A 19449-nucleotide genomic window follows, 5' to 3' on the forward strand; every position below is an offset into this window, starting at 1 on the left:
TTTTATTATGTGAATTGTGAGCTTATGAACTGAGACATGCTAATCCATTAAGAACAGCTATTTCAGAGCCTGAGCAAATGTACTTAAAGCAGGAGGATAAACTTCCTCACCATGAAAATGAATTTGCAACTAGCAAATGGTTATTACCCAGGGCAAGGTCGGTAGTTAAGAGCATTGATTTGCCTTTTTTTTTTTTTTTTTTTTTTTTGTCATCTATAGAATGCAATCTGTAGAATTATTTTAAAAAGAAAAACCACACCTCAGCAATCATAGGAAATGCATTGGATTTTATGGGGGAGCGTGGACAGAGGATGGCATCAGACCTATTTGTGAAGGTACCTTGAAGGTCCTAGAAAGCTATTTCTTGAGAGAGGAACTCCCTCTTAGCGAGCAGAGGACCCCAGAGGATGCCATGTAACCAATGTATATGGTCTTAGGAACTCTGCCTAGTGATGCATCCAGAATGTGCCTGCTTCAAAAGAATGAGAACATGAGGCCATAAACAAGGGCACTGGTTCACAGTGGAAAATAGCTCGCATGGGCTATGGCAGTTCAATAGGAAAAGTAAACCAACTTGCTCTGTGACACAGATAATGATTGTGGGGATGGATCTGATGAGAAGGACTGCAGTAAGATTTGAATGGATTTCTTTTGGTCGATTGATCATCCTAGTAAATAGATTTAAACCATCAGTAGGCCTTGCACACTTTCCTCTAAGGCTCACACAATTTTCATTGTATCTTAGCTACTGTTATTCCATCTATGGATCCTTGTATTAAAAGGCTATACAGCAAAGGTATGAGAGGCTTAGAGTCCTCCTAAATATTGAGTTTTTTGGAAGTAAAATGAGGACTGTCTCTGATGTCTAACATCCAGATATAAACTGAAAAATATCACTCAACTAACTATTCAGATATTTAAAACAAAATTGTTTTCCCCCTTAAATTATATAAATATATCCAGATATTTGGGGGGGGGGTGGAAAGGGAGTGGGGGGGGGGGTGGAAATGAATCAGTGGCTGGAGCACACAGCACCTGCAGTTTTGAGCGTTTGACACCAGCTAACAGAAGCTCTGAGAGTCTCTGAAATGTTGAGTGCTGCCTACTCACATAGATTTATAGTGCTTTCCTTTTGAAACTAAGTCAACAGTGTCTCATTACAGTGATCGTTCCTGACGTTTTAGTGCTATTTACAATCTCTTTTATTTTTTATGAATACATTCAGAATTTTTTAAGGCCATTTTTTTTTTTTTTTAAAACAAGGTCAGATTTGCATTTTACACCATTTTTTTCTTAGCATGTTTTTGAATGTCTTCAAACATATAGAAAAGTTGGAAGGATGTAGTATAATGAATTAGTAAATTCATTAACTTATTCGTTAACTCAGTAATTTAGTTTTAAGTAGGGGAAGCAAAAAGAAAATTATTTGCTATTTGAAAATATTGTGGAAACTTGGGGTGAGCAGAGTAAACTTTCCAAATTGATAAATATGCTTCTCTCTTTTTAATATAGTGGTATCTCAAGCCTGAGGCACAAGTTTTTTATTTATTTCAGGTTTGTCCTTTACTTTGATCAGAATTGAACCTAAGGAGTAGATGAGCAGATCTTAATATGTCTAGATGAGTTATATGAACATCCGTGTTTTTTCTCTTTTTTAAAAGAAGTTCAAACTCTTGGGCCAGAGTTTCAGGATAGAAAATGATTTCATTTCATTATTGTTCACTGGGGGTTATTTATTTTAGAATAGTATTTTTTTATGTAACAGTTTTATCATACATTTGACCCATTTAAAGCATACAATTCTCATGGTTTTTAATATATTGATAGAAGTATGGAACCAGCACCATAATCAATTCTAGGACATCTCCATCATTCTAAAAGAGAAGCACTGGCTGGTGTGGCTCAGTTGGCTGAGTATCGGTCCATGTACCCAGAAGTTGCAGGTTCAATTCCTGATGAAGGCACATGGCCAGGTTTCAGGCTCGATCACCAGTAAGAGGCATGCAGGAGGCAGCCGGTTGATGATCTCTCTCATCAATGTTTCTCTCTCTCTAAAATCAATAAAAACACATTAAAAAAATACCTCTCTGATTAGCTGTTCACTCCATATTTCCCTCCACCCATTTAATTTAACGCTTCTCAACCCTGCTTGCTCATTAGAACCACCTGGGTGTGGAACATATAAAAAATCAAATACCCCAGACCAGTGGTCGGCAAACCGTGGCTTGCAAGCCACATGCGGCTCTTTGGCCCCTTGAGTGTGGCTCTTCCACAAAATACCACCTACCCTAATTAAGTTAATAACAGTGTACCTACCTATATAGTTTAAGTTTAAAAAATTTGGCTCTCAAAAGAAATTTCAATCATACTGTTGATATTTGGCTCTGTTGACTAATGAGTTTGCCGACCACCGCCCCAGACCAAGTGAGTCAAAATCTCTGCCGTAAGGCGTAGGCATTTGTAGTTTTAAGAAGGCACAGGTGGTTCTGATTCACAGGGAGTACAGGATGGTATGCTAGCCGCTCCTTAACGTGCGTTCTGGTCACCTGGGGCCTTGTTGAGCCCAGATTCTTTCCTTAGGGCTAGAGTGGGCTCCAGATTCTTCTATGAGGGCCTCCCAGGTGCTGCTGATGCTGCTGGCTCCCCACCGCTCTATAAGTAGCAGAGCCACGGGCAGTATCGCAGAACCTCCAGGCTTGCTGGGAGCGCAGGATCTGGGACTATCTGGACCTGCGCCTGCCTGCTGGTATGGTTTCTCAGGTCATGTAGAGGCACCTTAACGTGTAAGAAGCCCTGGTGTGGATGACGGTACAGGGAAATTTTCTACCATGCAGGAGTAGAGTCACTCTCACTTTTATACTGACTGTCCTCGCTGCGAGTGTTCGACCTTCAGTCATCTGTAATGTTTCATGTGTTTACTTATTTATATTCTCCGGTAGCTAGTTCTTCTAACCGCAGCCTTGTTTTCATGAGAGAATAGGTGCGAGGTGTGGATAGGGAGCCTGGGTGGAGGAGCTGAAAGGTTTGTCTTTAGATGGGTGGCACATTGAGAGGTCCAGAATCAATCACCTGAGTTGGCATAATCCAGTAATGCTTATGGGGAGCCCTTACTTACTGAAAGCTGCTTGGCACTATAAGTCAGCAGAGTGTAATCGAGTGACAAGAACCTCAAGTCCCTCCACGGGGGACTGTGGGTGGCAGAAACGGAGGGGAGGGAGCCTCGGGGCACGTTCCCCTTGAGAGAGAGCGGTGATTCCCCAAGTCTAGCATGAACCTGTCACGCTGCTTCAGAGCCTGCTTTGCCACGTATCATGCGGCCTGGGAGAGGCAGCGGACCCGCTGGGTTTGAAAGCAGAAAAAAGATAGGAGAAGCTTAGAGGCGTTCCCTGCTTATGCAGTAGGATTCATTTAAAATGGAAGCAGTACGAACATAATTGGAAGCTTTCTGGGCGTGAAACTAATCTGTTCTTAATGGTTTGAAGGACTCTGCTAGTAAACATTTGGGGTTTAAGTATTTCTCGCTTCTTTTTGTCTTAAGAGCTAACTTGAGTTGTAGTAAAACCAAGTGTGTGGTCATTTGCGTCTGTGCTGAGTTGCCCAGGTGGTTCTGGTTTGCAGTGAGGACAGGACGGGATGCTGGCCACCCTTCACGTGCATCCTCCTCACCTGGGCCTTGTTGGCTCTTTGGCTCCCGGAGGAGCTCTGGAGGGTGTGTTCTCTGGGCTGAACCTGGACGTCAGTGGTGCTCAAACTTCTGTGCATAAGAATCATCCCGGGAGCCTGTTAAAAGGACAGCTTCTCAAGAACACTTGCCGGGATTCTCGTTCACTCTGTAGGTTTGGTGTGAGATTCAGAATCAGTATGTTTGTCTGGCTGGTCGGTGGTGTGGATATAGGCTGCTTGTGGATCACACTTGAGAAAGACTGCTTGAGCTCCTGGGACTGCCGAGCTGCAAGGAACGATTTGGGGCAGACTAGGAAGTGGTTCTTGAGTGGTTTGTGTCTCCCTGCCTCTGCTTCTTCTTTGGGAGGCAAAAAGTCTGTACTGTTCCTAAGCCCCAAGGCCCCACGTTCATTGTATCATGCCCATTATGGACAATAGAAAGGCCAAGAGCAGAATCATAGTGTTTTTCTGAAGGAAAAGCAATTGGTGAGAGCAAGCCAAGTGCAGACATAAGTGAGAGAATGTAAGATATTTAAATTTCATTGCTCTGTTCAATGAAATGCTGCTACGGCCCTAGCACAGCTGTGTTCTTCCTGGTCAGGTGGATGGCTGCAGGATCAGGAGGGGAAGAGAGTCCTCAGCACCTTCCTGGAAGCCACCACTGGTTTCTAGTGTTTACAGCGCAGGAGCAGCGCATCCTCAGAGTGTTTGATGTGTGTGTCTGGGACAGGCCTGCAAACCTGCATTTTTGTAAGAGACTTGGAGGTACAGGTGGTCTACTGACCATCCTTTAGATACACTAGATCAGAGTGTGCGTAGCTAATAAAGTTCATGTTGCCTAAGTGAACCCTCCTTAAGCAAGGTTACAGGGGGATATTTAAGTAGGATTGCAACCTCCAGTGCCTTTGAGGGTGAGGGTAATTGGAAGAACATACAGTACATTTGCCTGCTGTGGTAACATGAGGAGCATATGCCCAATATAAAATCCTAGGCCCCTGAGTCTCAACCCTGCAGCACATTTGAGCCCTCTGACAGGTGCCTGGGCTCTTCCTGGAATGACTGAGTGTCGGCGCTGTGAATTTTTCAAAGCCTCCCAGGTGGTTTCTGATGCTCTGCTCTGGTTGAGAACTGCTGCTGCTCAGGTTGAGAACTGCTGCCCAATTGTCGCAGGGAGGGAATGGGAGTTCTTCCTTGCCAGACCTTCAGCTCTTTCAGGATTAATAACATTATCTATGAAACCCCCCGACTTGTAAATGTCGGGAAACAATTTAGATTTTTAAAAGTACAGCCTAGGCCTGGCCGGTGTTGCTCAGTGGTAGGGTATCAACCTATGAACCAAGAGGTCAAGGTTCAATTCTTACAGGCTCCATCCCCAGTGTGGGGCTTGCAGAAGGTAGCCAATCAGTGATGCTCTCTCATCATTAATATTTCTCCCCCTTCCTCTCTGAAATCAATAAAAACTTTAAAAACAAACAAACAAACAAACAAAAAAACACAACAGGGTAGGCAGACAAAATGCATCTGCTCACAGGCAGTAAGTTTGTGATCTGTGGTTTAGGCACTTAACTGGTTTTAAAAAATTTAGAAGCCTTTTCTAACTGTGAACAATTTTTATACTAATCCAAAAGAAATCTCTTCTAAAACATCCTTTAGTTCAGGCTTATTTTCCTTCTTCCACTTCCGTTTGGACTGACTTTTCTGTTGGTTGGCCTGAACTCCATTTTTCTGTATATTTAACCAAGTGATTAAGCGCTCGTGAATATTGACCATACAGGACGTGCAGCAGAGAACTGATATGCGGCTGGTGTTTTGGTTGCAAGGAAGAATAACTGAACTAAATTTTTATTCATAAATTATTGGAGGCTCATTTTCTCATTTGCTTTGTAATGTGCTATTTTTCACCCTGAAATGTTATCATGTGCTTTTGCTTTTTATTTTTCCTCTGCATATTCATATTATGGCAGTCTCCTTAAGATTTTCTTCCCTCAGCTGAAGTGAGGAAATAGCTGTGAATTCATGAGCAGTAACTGCTTGTTCCAGAATTCGTGCATTTTTCTGATGTGCCAGACAGTGGCTGACATGCACAAATATCAAATGTTATTTGTGGAAGGTTTGGTCTGATCCACATCAAGCTGTGCTTCTGAAATAAGGGAGTATTAAATGTTTTTGGCAGATAGAATGCTCTGAAATGGGTGATTAGGCCAATAGTAGTGGGTGATTAGGCCTCTGTAAACTAAAGTTATGCACTCTGTATGTGTATTTGTTCATCCTTTTGTGCAAGACTGTAGTTTATTTACATGGAGAATTGATTTTAAGAACTTTAAGATATGTTTCCTAAAGGCTAAGGTACTTTGTAATTCATATTGATTTTTTTCCACTTATCTCTCGAGGCAAATGCATTTGTCCCTTAGGGTGAAAAGAGAAAAACAAGAGGAAGTCCCAAGATAAATGCACAAAGCACTAAGGCCAATTTGTGGTAGTTGATATCAAAACATAGTCCTGTTTAATTCTGATAACTAGCTTTTTCTTATTAAACTTTTTTTTTTGGCATTTTCTCTCTGTCATTTGGAAAGACCTTTATCTATTTTGAGTCCACCATGCAAAGAGCACAGGAAGAGTATTTTGGTTACAAGGAAAAGCATGTGCTTCGATGCTGCTGGTGGACAAGCTGGGTGCACTGGAGGAGTTAACTGGAGGCCGAGTGGCTGGAACTTAGTGTTCCAGGGAGGGAGAGGCCTAGCTAGAGGCTCTGGAGAGGTGGGCGTGGCCTAGAATTCCCCGAAAATAAGACATCCTCCGAAAATAAGACCTAGCGCATGGAAAGATAAGACATCCCCTGAAAATAAGACCTAGCGCAACTTTGGGAGAAAAAATTAATATAAGACAGTGTCTTATTTTCGGGGAAACAGGGTAGTAAGATCATGGCAAAGAATTTGGGTTTTATTTAAAGAGTAGTGGGGGTGGGAATAATGGAAATTCACTGAAGATTTTTCTTTTTAGCTTATGATTTTAAAATATTAGTCTGAAGGTCTAGAAAAGTTGTAAGAACAGAGCAAAATACTCATATACCATTTGCCCAGATTCATTAGTTCCTTTTATACTTTGCCACATCTGCTTTATCATTCTTTCTATATAAGTACACACACACACAGCCCTCCCCCTGCAACCCCTCCCGAACATGCCCTGGCCGGGTGGCTTAGTTGATTGGAGCATCGTCCTGTAGACAAAAACATGTGGGTTCAATTCTCAGTCTGGGCAGATTAGTATACCTAGATTGTGTCCCTGGTTGGGGCATGTATGGGAGGCAACCAATCAATGCTTCTTTCTCACATCGATGTTTCTTTTTCTCTCCCTCTTCCCCCTTCATCTCTCTCTAAAATCAATAAACATATCCTTGGATGAGGATTAAAGAAAAAACAAACTCAGAATATTTGGGAGTAGATTGCATATACTGTATTCAGTAGTATGTGTTTCCTAAGAACAAAGTTATTCTCCTATATTATCAGAGTACAGTTATCAAATTGAGAAACTCTAACATTGATACAATGCTTCAGACTTTGGTCTATATACCAATTTTGTCCTTTATCCTTTTATACTCCCTTTTTCTAGTGTATAGTAGTATCTAGTATAGGATCACATGTTGCCTTTAGTTGTCATCTCTTTTTAGTTTTTTTTTCTTAACTTCATTTGAGAATATATTTATTGCTTTTACTTGTTTTTGTTTTTTTAGGGAGGGGGATGTAAAAAGGGGGAGGGTTATGAGAGGGGGAGGGTGGGAGAGATGAAGATGTGATGTGAGAGAGGGATATTGACCCATTGCCTGCTGCAACCTAGGTATATTCCCTGGCCAGGAATCAATGACATTTCAATAAACTGTGCCACCCTCCAGGTCTCTATTTAATCTTTTAAAATCTAGAACTATTTCTTATCCTCTTTTGTGACATTGACAATTTTGAATACCATAAAAGTGATGCTTCTCGGGATATTACATCTGCAGGCACTGAGGTCCATCTCGCCCTCACTGGTGATTTTAATTTTGATCACCCATTCAAGGTGATATCTGGTTTCTCTATAGTTATCATTCTCCTCTTGTAACTAATTAATCTGTGAGGCACTTTGAGACCACACGGGTATCCTGGTTCTCATTAAGCTCACAAGCCCCCCAACCAGTTTTCTCTGTGATGATTTCACTGTGATGATTTCCCAACTCCACCAGTCCCTTAGCACTTAATGCTGACAGTGGAGCAAGAGATAACTTTTAGGAGTAGAAATGACAGGGATCCCCGGAAATCCACATAATGTGTAGATTCGAAAGCTCTACCTTTGTAGATTCTCATTTACAAATCTCAGGCGGGAGCCAGTGTGAATACCTAAAATTTGTATATTTTTAAAAAGTCCCAAAGGATTCTAATGTGGTATTAGGCTTGAGAATCACTGGACAAATTGTTCATATACCAGTTAATGCCATGAAATTTTATAATTACATTAGAAAAAGACCCATAACTTCCTTTCCTTCCACAACTTCATCTTAAAAACGAACATAATTAAGCACTCAAAATGGATATTGAGATAATAAATGAGATTCTGATTTGAATTTATTTTCCTTATAAGAGAAATCCAAGTTATGATGATGTATATTTCACATGCTACATATGATTTTTAAAAATCAAGAAGTTAACTAAATTTAAAACAGTCTGTGTCTATGTTTGAAATATTTTAATGTCTTTTTTTATTGAGATATAATGTAATATACCATAGAATTCATCCTTTTGAAGTGTTCAGTTCAATGGTTTTTATTATATCCACAAAGTTGTTTAACTATTATTGCTAGCTACTTCCAGAATATTTTACCACCCCAAAAGAAGCACCATGCCCATTAGCAGTCAGTCATTCCCGATACTGCATAATCTCAGCCCCTAGAAAACTACTTTTATCTGTGGGTTTGTCTGTTCCGGACATTTCATATAAATAGAATCATATAATATGTGGCCTTTATTGGCTGGCTTCTTCCACTTTGCATAATCTTCAAGGGTTATCTGTGTTGTAGCATGATTAATACTTGATTCTTTTTTATGGCCAAATAATACATTGCACGGATTACCACATTTTATTTATTCGCAATGTTTTTGTATGTCTGCCAATGAATTTTTAGTGTTTTGCCTTTTACATTTATTTCTGAAGGCAAACTACTTTTTTTTTTTATAAGTTACTGAAACCTCTTAGCCTTTAAGAATAGTTATTGTTTTTCATTTCTATGCAGATTTCCTTATTACATTTACTATCTTAATGGGGTTTCCGAGAGTCTTGTAGCTCTAAAATATCAACTATCAGCTATTATTATATGGTTTTATTGTCAAGGTAAGCATTTTGCTTTTTCGGGCAGTGATAATTTCAATAATTGAATATATTATCTAAAGGGATCCCCTGAGATATATATGTTTGGTTTTATTTAGCATAAAGTAAGCATGACAGCATCATTTAATCATTTGTACTATGTAATCAAGCTTCCATAAGGGATTAGAGCCAGTAGAATACATTAATATATTTTATTTTGCTGAAATTACAGAAACTTCAATACTTAAGGAGCCACGGCCTCTGTGCAGAACACATCGTATACAACTTATTTTTTTAGGGGAAATGATGCTTTCTAGGGTTTTTTTTTTGTTGTTGTTGTTTTTTTTTTTTTTTTTTTTTTAAGTGTTTAACAAGTGAATTGCAGCCGTTACCTTAGATATGCTTAGTTTTAATTCACAGATACATTTTTTTGGAGGTGGGTTAGGACCTTCCTTGATAATCTTACAAAACTTTGGTATTTTTCTCTAGAAAATGTGCATGCATGTATGTACTTAAAATTTTGTATATCATTCAGAGGGTTTGTGAATTCTTGTTCTTTCTAGAAAAATCGGGAACAAGAGAATGGGTAAGAAGGGGGTATTCGTGTTCCCGAAAAAGCCCAGCAGAATTAAGGATAGAGAAGAAGCTAGGACAGTAAGTGGGAAGATATAGCAGTAATACTCTCCAAGGCCCGTCAGCCTCTTTGCAGTTCGATTCTTTCTTTCGAACTGCATGTTTTGCTTATGTTTTTATTTACTCTTTTCTCTTTCCCACCCTGGGGAGTCATTGTTCACAGTTTATGATTCTAATTATCTGGGGTTTATACCTGTGACTTAGAATTAGATCTAAAGAATAAGCTGCACACATTGTACAATCTTCTAGTTAGTAACTGCCACTAGAAAACACCTTACACGTTCTTCTAAACGTGGATTTTTAATTTAAAATTAGTATGGTAATTTGCTGATAAATGTCTTTAAGGCCATAAGATGTTATAATGTTTGCCTTATTAGCCTATTTATCTTTAGTATATTTTTGTTTTTGGCAATCGTGGCATTTAATTTAATAATATAATTGTTGGATCCCTAACTCAATGTTTATATGTTTCTCTCCAGCCATCACCTGCATCTAAAATAGTGCCACACTTGTGATACCAGCAGACAACCTTTGCATTAAATCCCTGCCTATAGACAGGTGATGTAGCACAGAATTTCACACTTGAAACCTATATAATTTTATTAACCATTGGGACTGCAATAAATTTAATTTAAACAAATCCCTGCCTCTCAAAATAGGGATCCTGTAAAACATGGTATGAGGGAGGAATCATTGTCATATGAAGTATACATATATTTTCAAAGAAATGTTACAGTCTCCCTATTTGCCTTATCGATCAAAAAAATTTGATAAATGTCAAAATTAAAATATTTTTTTGCTCCAAGTCTTCCTTTTCCTGGGAGCTTGTGTGGAAAGGACAAAATGCTTTCATCCTAAGACACTATAGGATATATAATGAGTCACTGTTATTATTTAATTTTCTGTTGTATAGTAATAATCATTTTGGAATTTTTACAATAATTTTTAGTATTTAATTTTAAATTTAAAATCTGCAGAGCTGCTTTTTTTTTTTTTTTTTTTTTTTTATCTCTTGTTGGCTTCTAACCAGTGCTTTCGAATAAAAATGCAGAGCAGGTAGAGAAGCGCTTTTAAATGCATGTTTGATGCAGTAAGTGCTGCGCGGCACTTCTGAAAGCGCCAGGGTCACAGCTGCGCACAGCGAAATGCCCGTGACCACAGCCATTGTCTCCTCGCAGAAAAGGCCATCCCTGTCTGTCGCTGAATTTATGATGGAAATCAAATCCCGGCTTCCCTCCATTCAGAGATGGAGCAGAAAGGTTGAGGTGACCTAAAGGTTACAAATAACTTTTTGACTTGCCTACCACAAGACTAATTTTTTTTTTTAACTCCTTTTTTCTGTTAGGATCGATGTGCTTACGCTAGGAAAGATGAGTCTAGTCACATGCCTTAGTTTACCATTGCCTCTGGGCTGGCCTAGTGGAACCAGAAACTGATCCTGCCTTCCTTCCCCAACTCCAGTCTGTTAAGGGGCACGTGTTAATGTGTGTTGTTGAAAATATTTGGAAGTATTAGGCACCAAATTCTGCCTGCTGCTTGTGCTCTTCCCCTCTGAGCCTCTGGACTATGAAACAATGTACTAGCAGGACTATGACAACTTGGTTTTTAATGATCCGGTCAAAGAGTTTGAAAAGGTTATATGAGGGAAGTGTGTGTGTGTGTGTGTGTGTGTGTGTGTGTGTGTGTGTTACATTTATTCTAGATGTGCCTTTGGCACTGAAAGGGAAACATAAAACACATAAGACATAGACCCAGCTTTCAAGCTGTTTATGCTCTAGTTTAAGACACAAACCTATCTGCATGATAATCTAATAGTCCCCCATTTGTGGAGTATTCTGTGTGCTAGGTACTGTGGTAAGTACTTTATTTTCAAATATCAATTAAAACAAATTATGAAATAGGGAAGTGCCGAAGAAGTGCAACACATCAGTTGCTCTGTGGTAGGAAAAACCCCACAGCAATGCCCAGCGAGGGAGAGGTTAGAGGCACTAAAGGTCAATGAAGGGTGACCTGGTTGCCCAGATTGTATTGATTTTGATCTTTATAAACAATGTCTTTCTCTTAAAAAAAAAAAAAAAGAGAAAGAAAGAAAGAAAGAAAGAAAGAAAGAAAGAAAGAAAGAAAGAAAATCTATTGGATGTCTCAAGAGTTAGAAAATTCTGATTTAAAAATTTCTGTGGGCTCATTCTGGGCACAGCACTTCTCTCTGAAATAAAAAAATATAAGATGAGGAGATAAAAATAGGAGACCTCTTTTTTGAGGTCTCAGATTTTAATAGACATTGTTCTTTGAGCCATTTAAGCTTGGCATAGCATTATTAATAGCTGAGGGCCATCGTCACTGCTTCTGCTTTTACAGTACAGGGTGTGGTTCCACCTCTTGTGAGCAGTGTGAAGGTTAGGGCTTTAATGGGTGGCTTGGGTTCTATAACTTTAGTCTGATTTCCTCATTTTACAGAAAAAGAAATTGCCCAGGGAAGGTTAATTCTCTGCCTGAGGTCACAGGATTTGTTGCAGAGCCAAAATGTAAATTTGGATATTGACTCTTAATTCAATGCTTTCCCTCTATTATTTCACCTCACCTCTCCACTTCTACTTGTTGTTTTTTCCTTTTCTGAGATATGGGAGTGGCAGTATAACAGTAAATACTTTTGATGATGCTATGTAGGCACTGGTTATATAAATAACAATGATGATGACAGTGCCCGACATTTGTGTTTGTTTTTCAAAACTTGTAAAGCAATGGCATACAATAAGCTATACAAGTGACGAGGTTGATTGTATGGTCAACCCATCTATCATTTTGAATGAAGTATTGTGGTCAACTTACTCTATAACTTGAATAGCAGGTTTGGGAATAATTGAAGTTTTTAAGGCATAACCCAGGTTTTGTTTTGGTGTTCTTTTGTACCACATTATTTCTTTTGTGATCAACCATGCTTCTAATAAAGAGCAAAGTTGACTTGTTTAAATTGTGGATCCTTCAGGTACCTTGACCTTTTTCGGTTATATGTTCTTGAAAGAAGGAGAATGGCCAACAATCACTGAGTGAGAGGAAGAAAGAAAACTCTTGACTAATCCACAAATTTAATAATCAGTCCTTGAGTACATCAAGAGTGAACTATACTTAGCCTTATGACATTCTAAATACTCAAATTATAATATTTTAAATAGGAAAATAACTATTTTCTGTCATACCTAAATTAGTATGTACATTATTTAATGCTGCTTTGTTTTGGAAAATGACTCTATATTTTGCAAAGGCATAATTTTACACTTGTTTTCCATTTTAATTTCTCTTACATACCTACTGTTAATATTTGATGACTATATTTTTTTATAAGAAACTTACAATTTTGAGCATAATTGATTGATTGCTTTTGGTTCATTGTGAAGAAGAGTGCAGATGAAATCATAGTTTTTTTTTTGTGTTTTTTCCCCCCAAAAAACTCAGGCTGGTACGATGTTCTGATTGGCTCTGTGCCTCTCATAGTGCCTATGATTTTACCTACGGAAGTGGTTCTTACCCAGGGCCAGTTTTGCCCCCCTGGTGACACTTGGTATGTCTGGGGACATTTGGTCGTCATGACTAGGGTGAATGCTATTAGCTTCCAGAGTGGAGGGGCCAGGAATGCTGCTAAACATATAGTTCATTTGACAACCCCCGTAACAGAGAATTGTCTGACCCACACGTCAGTACTGCCAAGACTGAGAAACCCTTACGTATGGCAGTTGCACGATGAAATATACTGAATTGGAAAATGCATCCATTCTTTTACTTAAGCATAAGGCCTCATGTATTTTATATGTAATTTACATACCAATTTCTTTGCTTCATTATGCTTAACATAGTAAAACAAAGTTTTTGCGATTATGATTAATTTAGGTTTGTTGTACCCCATTAAAATAGTAAAATATTAGTAGTCAAATGGTAACAGGAAGATTCATTGTTATTTTGGACTTTACTTCTCCCTTAGGGTTTTCAGTTTGTTGTAATTAATATTGTATGTTTTCTACCATATTTCTACTTAGATCTGACATAATCATTTCTGTGAAAAAGTTAATTATCCAGATGTCGAAATTAATAATTAATCTGAGAATCCTTATCCTACTATATTCTATTCAATCTTATCTTCAGAGTTCAAGTCTGATATACTAAGTAGAATTTGCAGAATTCAGCAGCTTGCAAAGCAGGATTCAGCTTCCAGCAGCAAAACTAGAGCTGAGTTTTCTGCATGTGTGCTTCATTTCTAATCCGACTTTAAAGTCACGTGTCTCTTATTTCTGTTGACCTGATTTAATTTGGACAAAACTAACTTTTAAAAAGGAGATAGATCCTTCACATTGTTAGGGGTTGAGGATTGGGAAGAGGTAACTAATGACTCGGAAGAGTATTATTAAAAACACTTCAGTGCTTTATAATCACCCAAAAACTATGTGGTGACGTGTTGGATTTTCTTTTTAAATAATTATAAATGCCCCCACTAACTGGCGTGTTAGTGGTGGTTATATCTGATGCCCCTCATTTCAGTATGGTGCTTGCCAGAAGGAAAACCCATAGATGAAATAATGGCAGTTGCTGTTCTGATCTTTTTACTGATGTTTCCTTGAGTATGACCTATTGAACTCTTAATCTAAGAAGTTTGGGCAATGATGCTTACGTACCTGAGACGCTTTTTGGATTTGTTACATTTGTTACTTAATATCTGTGACAGTCATAGTCGAAGTAAGTTCTAGGTAGGTTTAATTGCCGAAGAGGTTGGAATTTGGAAAAGTGATTTTTATATGATTTGAGTTTTGGCATAAAAAAAAATTGCTTGGAGTGATCCCTTATAACGGCAGTAATCTGATCAGTCAGAAATAGCCCGTGCTTTAGCAAAACCTGCAGCCAGCCGGTGAAGTTAGTGTGTGATAGATTAGGTGAGGGTGAGGTGAAAAGAGAGAGATGGTGTTGTAATTCCCAGAAACTGTGTGGTAGTGTCAGAGAGCTGTTTAAGGCGAGTGTTTCAATGTGATGGAAGTGACATGCTTTCCTGTGTAAGAGAAAACAAAAAAATCAGAAAACTTTCTAACTCCTAACAACCTCCCTCGTCTGTGGTGGTTCACTTGCAGTGGTTATCAGCTCGGGCAGCACATGAGAAAAGCTGGACGAGTTTTTAACCATTCCTGATACCTGGGCTCCACGCCTAGCAGCCTCCGTGTAACTGAGACCTGGACATTGGTGCTTAGTGAAGAGCTCCACGGATGACCCTGACTGGCAGACCAGGGTTAAGAACCACTGCTTCATGGCAGTGCATCAGAACCCCTGGGGGCTGTTAGGTCTGGGCTGGAGCTGAGAATTATTTACATTTCCGATAAGTTCCCAGGTGATACTGATATTGCTGGTGAGATGATCACACATTCTTAAATCATTTTGGTAACTAGTCTACTCCTTCCTTCCTTTTTTTTTTTTTTTTTTTTTTAATGGATACTTCTGTATTTTTGAACTTTTGAATTTATAATGACTTTTACATTTTTTTGTTGTTGTTAATCCTCACTAAGGACATTTTTTTTTCATTGATTTTTAGAGAGAGTGGGAGAGAGATAAAGAGAGGAAGAGAGAGAGAAACATTAATGTGAGAGAGGCACACCAATTGGTTGCCTCCTACAGACACCCCAGCTGGGCTGGAGATCAAACCTGCAACCTAGGTCTGTGCCCTAGACCGGGAATCAAACCCGAGATCCTTTGGTGTTTGGGCCGATGCTCTAATCACTGAGCAACACTGGCCAGGACAGCATTTACGTTTTATTTAAAACAAATTTTTGGAGAAAGAAGCCACATCCATAATAACTAAAATGTGGTGTAATGCTTCATAGTTAAAAAAATATAATGAATTTACAGTTTCTATTAGACTTTTTGAACTATTTAAAATAACTTACTTGTGCTTTTTTTCCCTTAAGAATACTTCAGATTTCAGATTTTATGATATAAATGTAAATATGATATATATGTTTATATATATATTTCTACGTATCTACATGCACATAGCCCAAATAAAAAGATTTATCCTCATTCAAGAGAAATTTCCAACATTTTCAGTTTAAACAGTGTGTTGTTGGAGATGGGAGAAATATTTTCTTCTTCCTCTTAAATATCCTGGGGGGACGCAGAGCCCTGCACGGAGAGGAATGGTGGGGGAGGGGGGATGGAGCAGGAGAGATGGTGCTTAGGAGTTGGGGCGATGTTAGAGAACATGGAACCTTCCAGGTTTGTAAAGAGAGAGCAGGAGCGGAGACATGACTTTCAGGAGTGCCGGCATCAGGGATGGAGAGGAGACGGCTGCTGGATCAGGAGCTTGGTCGGTCAGAGAGCTGTTAAGTGGCAGAGAGTCTGTTCTCAGATTCGGGTCTCTCAGACTCTCCGGGTTCATTCTCTTTTTCTGCAAAAACAGCTTAAAGGAAAAAACATGTCAGTTCTAATGAGCCAACTGTGCAGCAATGCAGCAAATGAGAGTTTGTGGCAGTTATGAATTCTGCAAAAAAATCTCTAGATGGCATTGGCTTTTTTTTTTTTCTTTCTTTTCTGCTATATTTGGATATTAAGAATGTGTAGTCCTAAAATGATAGTTTCCAATGTGACTTCCTGTGTTTTTCAGAAATCATCCTCAGCCTTTGATCACTGTGCTTGAGCACAGACCTGACTGCTGGCCCGTGCTTCTGCAGCAGCTGACAGCTTTTTTCCAGCAATGCCCTGAAAGGTAATGTAAAGTGAAATAAGCGAGGGCCATGGAGTGGCGTATGCTAATTTTAGAACTCGGCTTTTCCTTTTTTTAAGCTGCTTTGACTACAGTGTCTTCTCCTGAAGAAAAGTCTTTGAGCGTATATAGTTTAATATTTTTTAAAATATATTTTATTGATTTTTCACGGGGAGGAAGGAGAGAGAGAGTTAGAAACATCATCGAAGAGACAAACACCAACCAGCTGCTTCCTGAACACACACTCCCCCCACCCCCCCGGGGATGTGCCCACAACCAAGGCACACGTCCTTGACTGGAATTGAACCTGGGACCCTTCAGTCCACAGGCTGACGCTGTATCCACTGAGCCAAACCGTTTTTGGCTGTAGTTTAATATTTTTAAGAGTAAAACAAAAACCTCCCATATTTCTTTTTTCTTAAAATATATATTTTATTGATTTTTTACAAAGAGGAAGAGAGAGAGATAGAGAGCTGGAAACATCTATGAGGAAAAAAACATTGATCAGCTACATCCTGCACACCTCCCATTGGGGATGTGCCCACAACCAAGGTATATGCCCTTGATTGGAATCAAACCCGGGACCTTTCAGTCTACAGGCTGACGCTCTATCCACTGAGCCAAACCAGCTAGGGCCTCCTGTATTTCTTCATTGTTCAGATAGTAAATATGAGAACAGCTATTATTAAAGGAGTTAAGCATTGGTTATTTAGGAAAGTTGATTAGAAATATTCAGTAAACTACTACAACTTTTAAATTTTTTAAATGATAAATCATTTAAAAAAAACATTTTTATTGATTTCATAGAAGAAGGGAGAGAGAGATAGAAACATCAATGATGAGAATCATTGATCAGCTGCCTCCTGCATGACCCCCTCTGTGATCAAGCCCTGACAGAATAGAACTGGTTCATAGATTGGCACTTAATCATTGAGTCACACCAGCTGGGCTAATGATAAATCATTATAATAGTTGTGTTAAACAATTAACATAAGTCAATTACTTTTTCCTAGCAATAATATAAAATAGTGCATAAAGCTTTGATACTCCATACATAATATATTTAGAAGATATAACATATATGTGTGTGTATATACACACACACACACACACACACACACACACATATATATACATATATATATATATATGGTAAACACTGCCTTTATAATTACTCAAAGTGTGTATATACATTTTATGTAGGGAAACCCTCTCTCTCTCTCTCTATATATATATATATAAATATTCACACAAGGACATGCTTTTATTGATTTTAGAGAAAGGGATCTGGGAGGGAGAGAGAAACATAGATGTGAGAGTGAAACATTGATCAGTTGCCTCTCACACGTACCCCAACCAGGGATTGAACCACAACCTCAGTATGTGCCCGGACTGGAAATCAGACCCACGACCTTTCCATGTATGGGGTGGTGCCTCAACCAACTGAGCCACCAGCCAGGGTGGGGGCGTTATTTTATAATTAAGTTCTGCATTCATTTATACTAGTAGAAGGCCTTGTGGGGTTAAAAACTTCACCTTCATGGAACTGACAAATGCATAAAGGGACATTGATGTCGGGGTCCCTAGACCAGGATACTTTAGTCTAACTTACTTTCCAGCGGAGGGAGCTGAGGGATATTAAATGATTTGCTCAGGTCACATGGCAAGTTAATGGTGGAGTTGGCTGGAAGCCTCAGCTTTTGACTTTCCTTTCAGGCCTTTCCCCGCCCCTTCTTCCTCCGTGGTAAACAGAAAGATTAAAGACATATATGTAGAGATACTCGATTACATTTTTAAACATTCTTAATCAGTTTGGGATTTCAGGTTAGGTTTTATTATTTCCCTTTTCTCCTTAAGCCCTGGTAATTTCATACATATGTACTAAAGTGATAGTTAATCATTACATACCACATCGGTCATGCAATATATAAAATCGGAACGGATTAAGCCAAGGAGAGTTTTAAATGCATAATAGTATATTGTCCTTAAGAAAGTGCAACATTGTGCTCCTGATGTCAAATAGTAACAGCATCTTGGAAATATGTTTTTGTATATGAACCTTGCATTTCACCTTCAGCATCTCAAAGTGGGAGAAAACTGATAAGCTATTGTGGATGTTCTTGACCCCTGGAGAGTATTTATTCCGTGGGGACACATTGTCAGAGAGAAATGGGGAGACAATGTTTCTAAAATCTCTTTTCTGCTTTGTAGTCTAACTCATAATCCATCATCTGCTTGCTTGATCTACGAAGCTGTTTTTAGTTTCCTAAAGTGGATGGTTTGATAAAGAAATATGTTTCAGTAATAATTATTACCTCAAAAAAGGCCCTTTGAGTTTTTTTTGTTTTGTTTTTGTTTTTGTTTTTTGTGTTTTTTTTAAGATTGTATAAGTATTTTTGCTCTTGAGGGAAAAAAATTAACCTCCAGACTGTGAGTTCCATTAGAGCAAGCATCTAATCTGTTTTTGTTTCTAGCACATAGAAGAGTGAATGGTATAGTATTCGGTACATTTTGCAAAGCGAATAAATAAATGAATAAATGAATTAAATCTTATCAATTTGATAACTGAAGATTATCAAATTGTGAATGGTGTTTTGAAATCACACTGCTGTGGAATCTATGTTATAAAGTCACATTGTCAATCATAATTCTAATAGCATTTCCTTCATGCAGCATACCTTTCTTTTGGTGATTTTCACTTTCTATACTCACGTTCAGGAACAAAGCTGATTGCCCCTGTTAGAGTCTATGCTTCTGAAGAATAGATAATGCCTGGTTTATCTTTATATATAATACTTTTTTATGTACAATATGAAAAACATTAACATTTTAATTGGTATATGCAAATTGTAAAACTACTCTAAATTTAGTGTAACTGAATCAGTTAATTTAATGATCGACTGAGCGAGCATCTCTTTGAAGGCCTGCTGTGTACGGTTATTGGTTGGTTATAGAGAAGTAAACAGAAACCCATGGTGCATGCCCTCATTTGCCTTATAGTCTGGCAAGGGATGAAGATATTGAATTATAACGGCAATAAAGTCATTGTCCTTTGGAAGCATATAATAAGGCTCCGACCCAGGATA

At 38.6% G+C, this 19449-nt stretch overlaps 1 protein-coding gene across 1 annotated transcript in view; it reads left to right on the top strand.

The window, feature by feature from the left end:
* The window catches only part of FOCAD (focadhesin), a 274520-nt gene that overhangs the window by 56053 nt on the left and 199018 nt on the right, over window positions 1-19449 (top strand). Inside the window, exon 6 of the mRNA XM_084898094.1 lies at window positions 16265-16366. Within this exon, the coding sequence (XP_084754220.1) occupies window positions 16265-16366 (102 nt within the window). The remainder of the gene's footprint in view (window positions 1-16264; window positions 16367-19449) is intronic.

Source organism: Pipistrellus hanaki (genome assembly GCF_964339955.1).
Source record: "Pipistrellus hanaki genome assembly, chromosome: 11".
Taxonomy (NCBI): domain Eukaryota; kingdom Metazoa; phylum Chordata; class Mammalia; order Chiroptera; family Vespertilionidae; genus Pipistrellus; species Pipistrellus hanaki.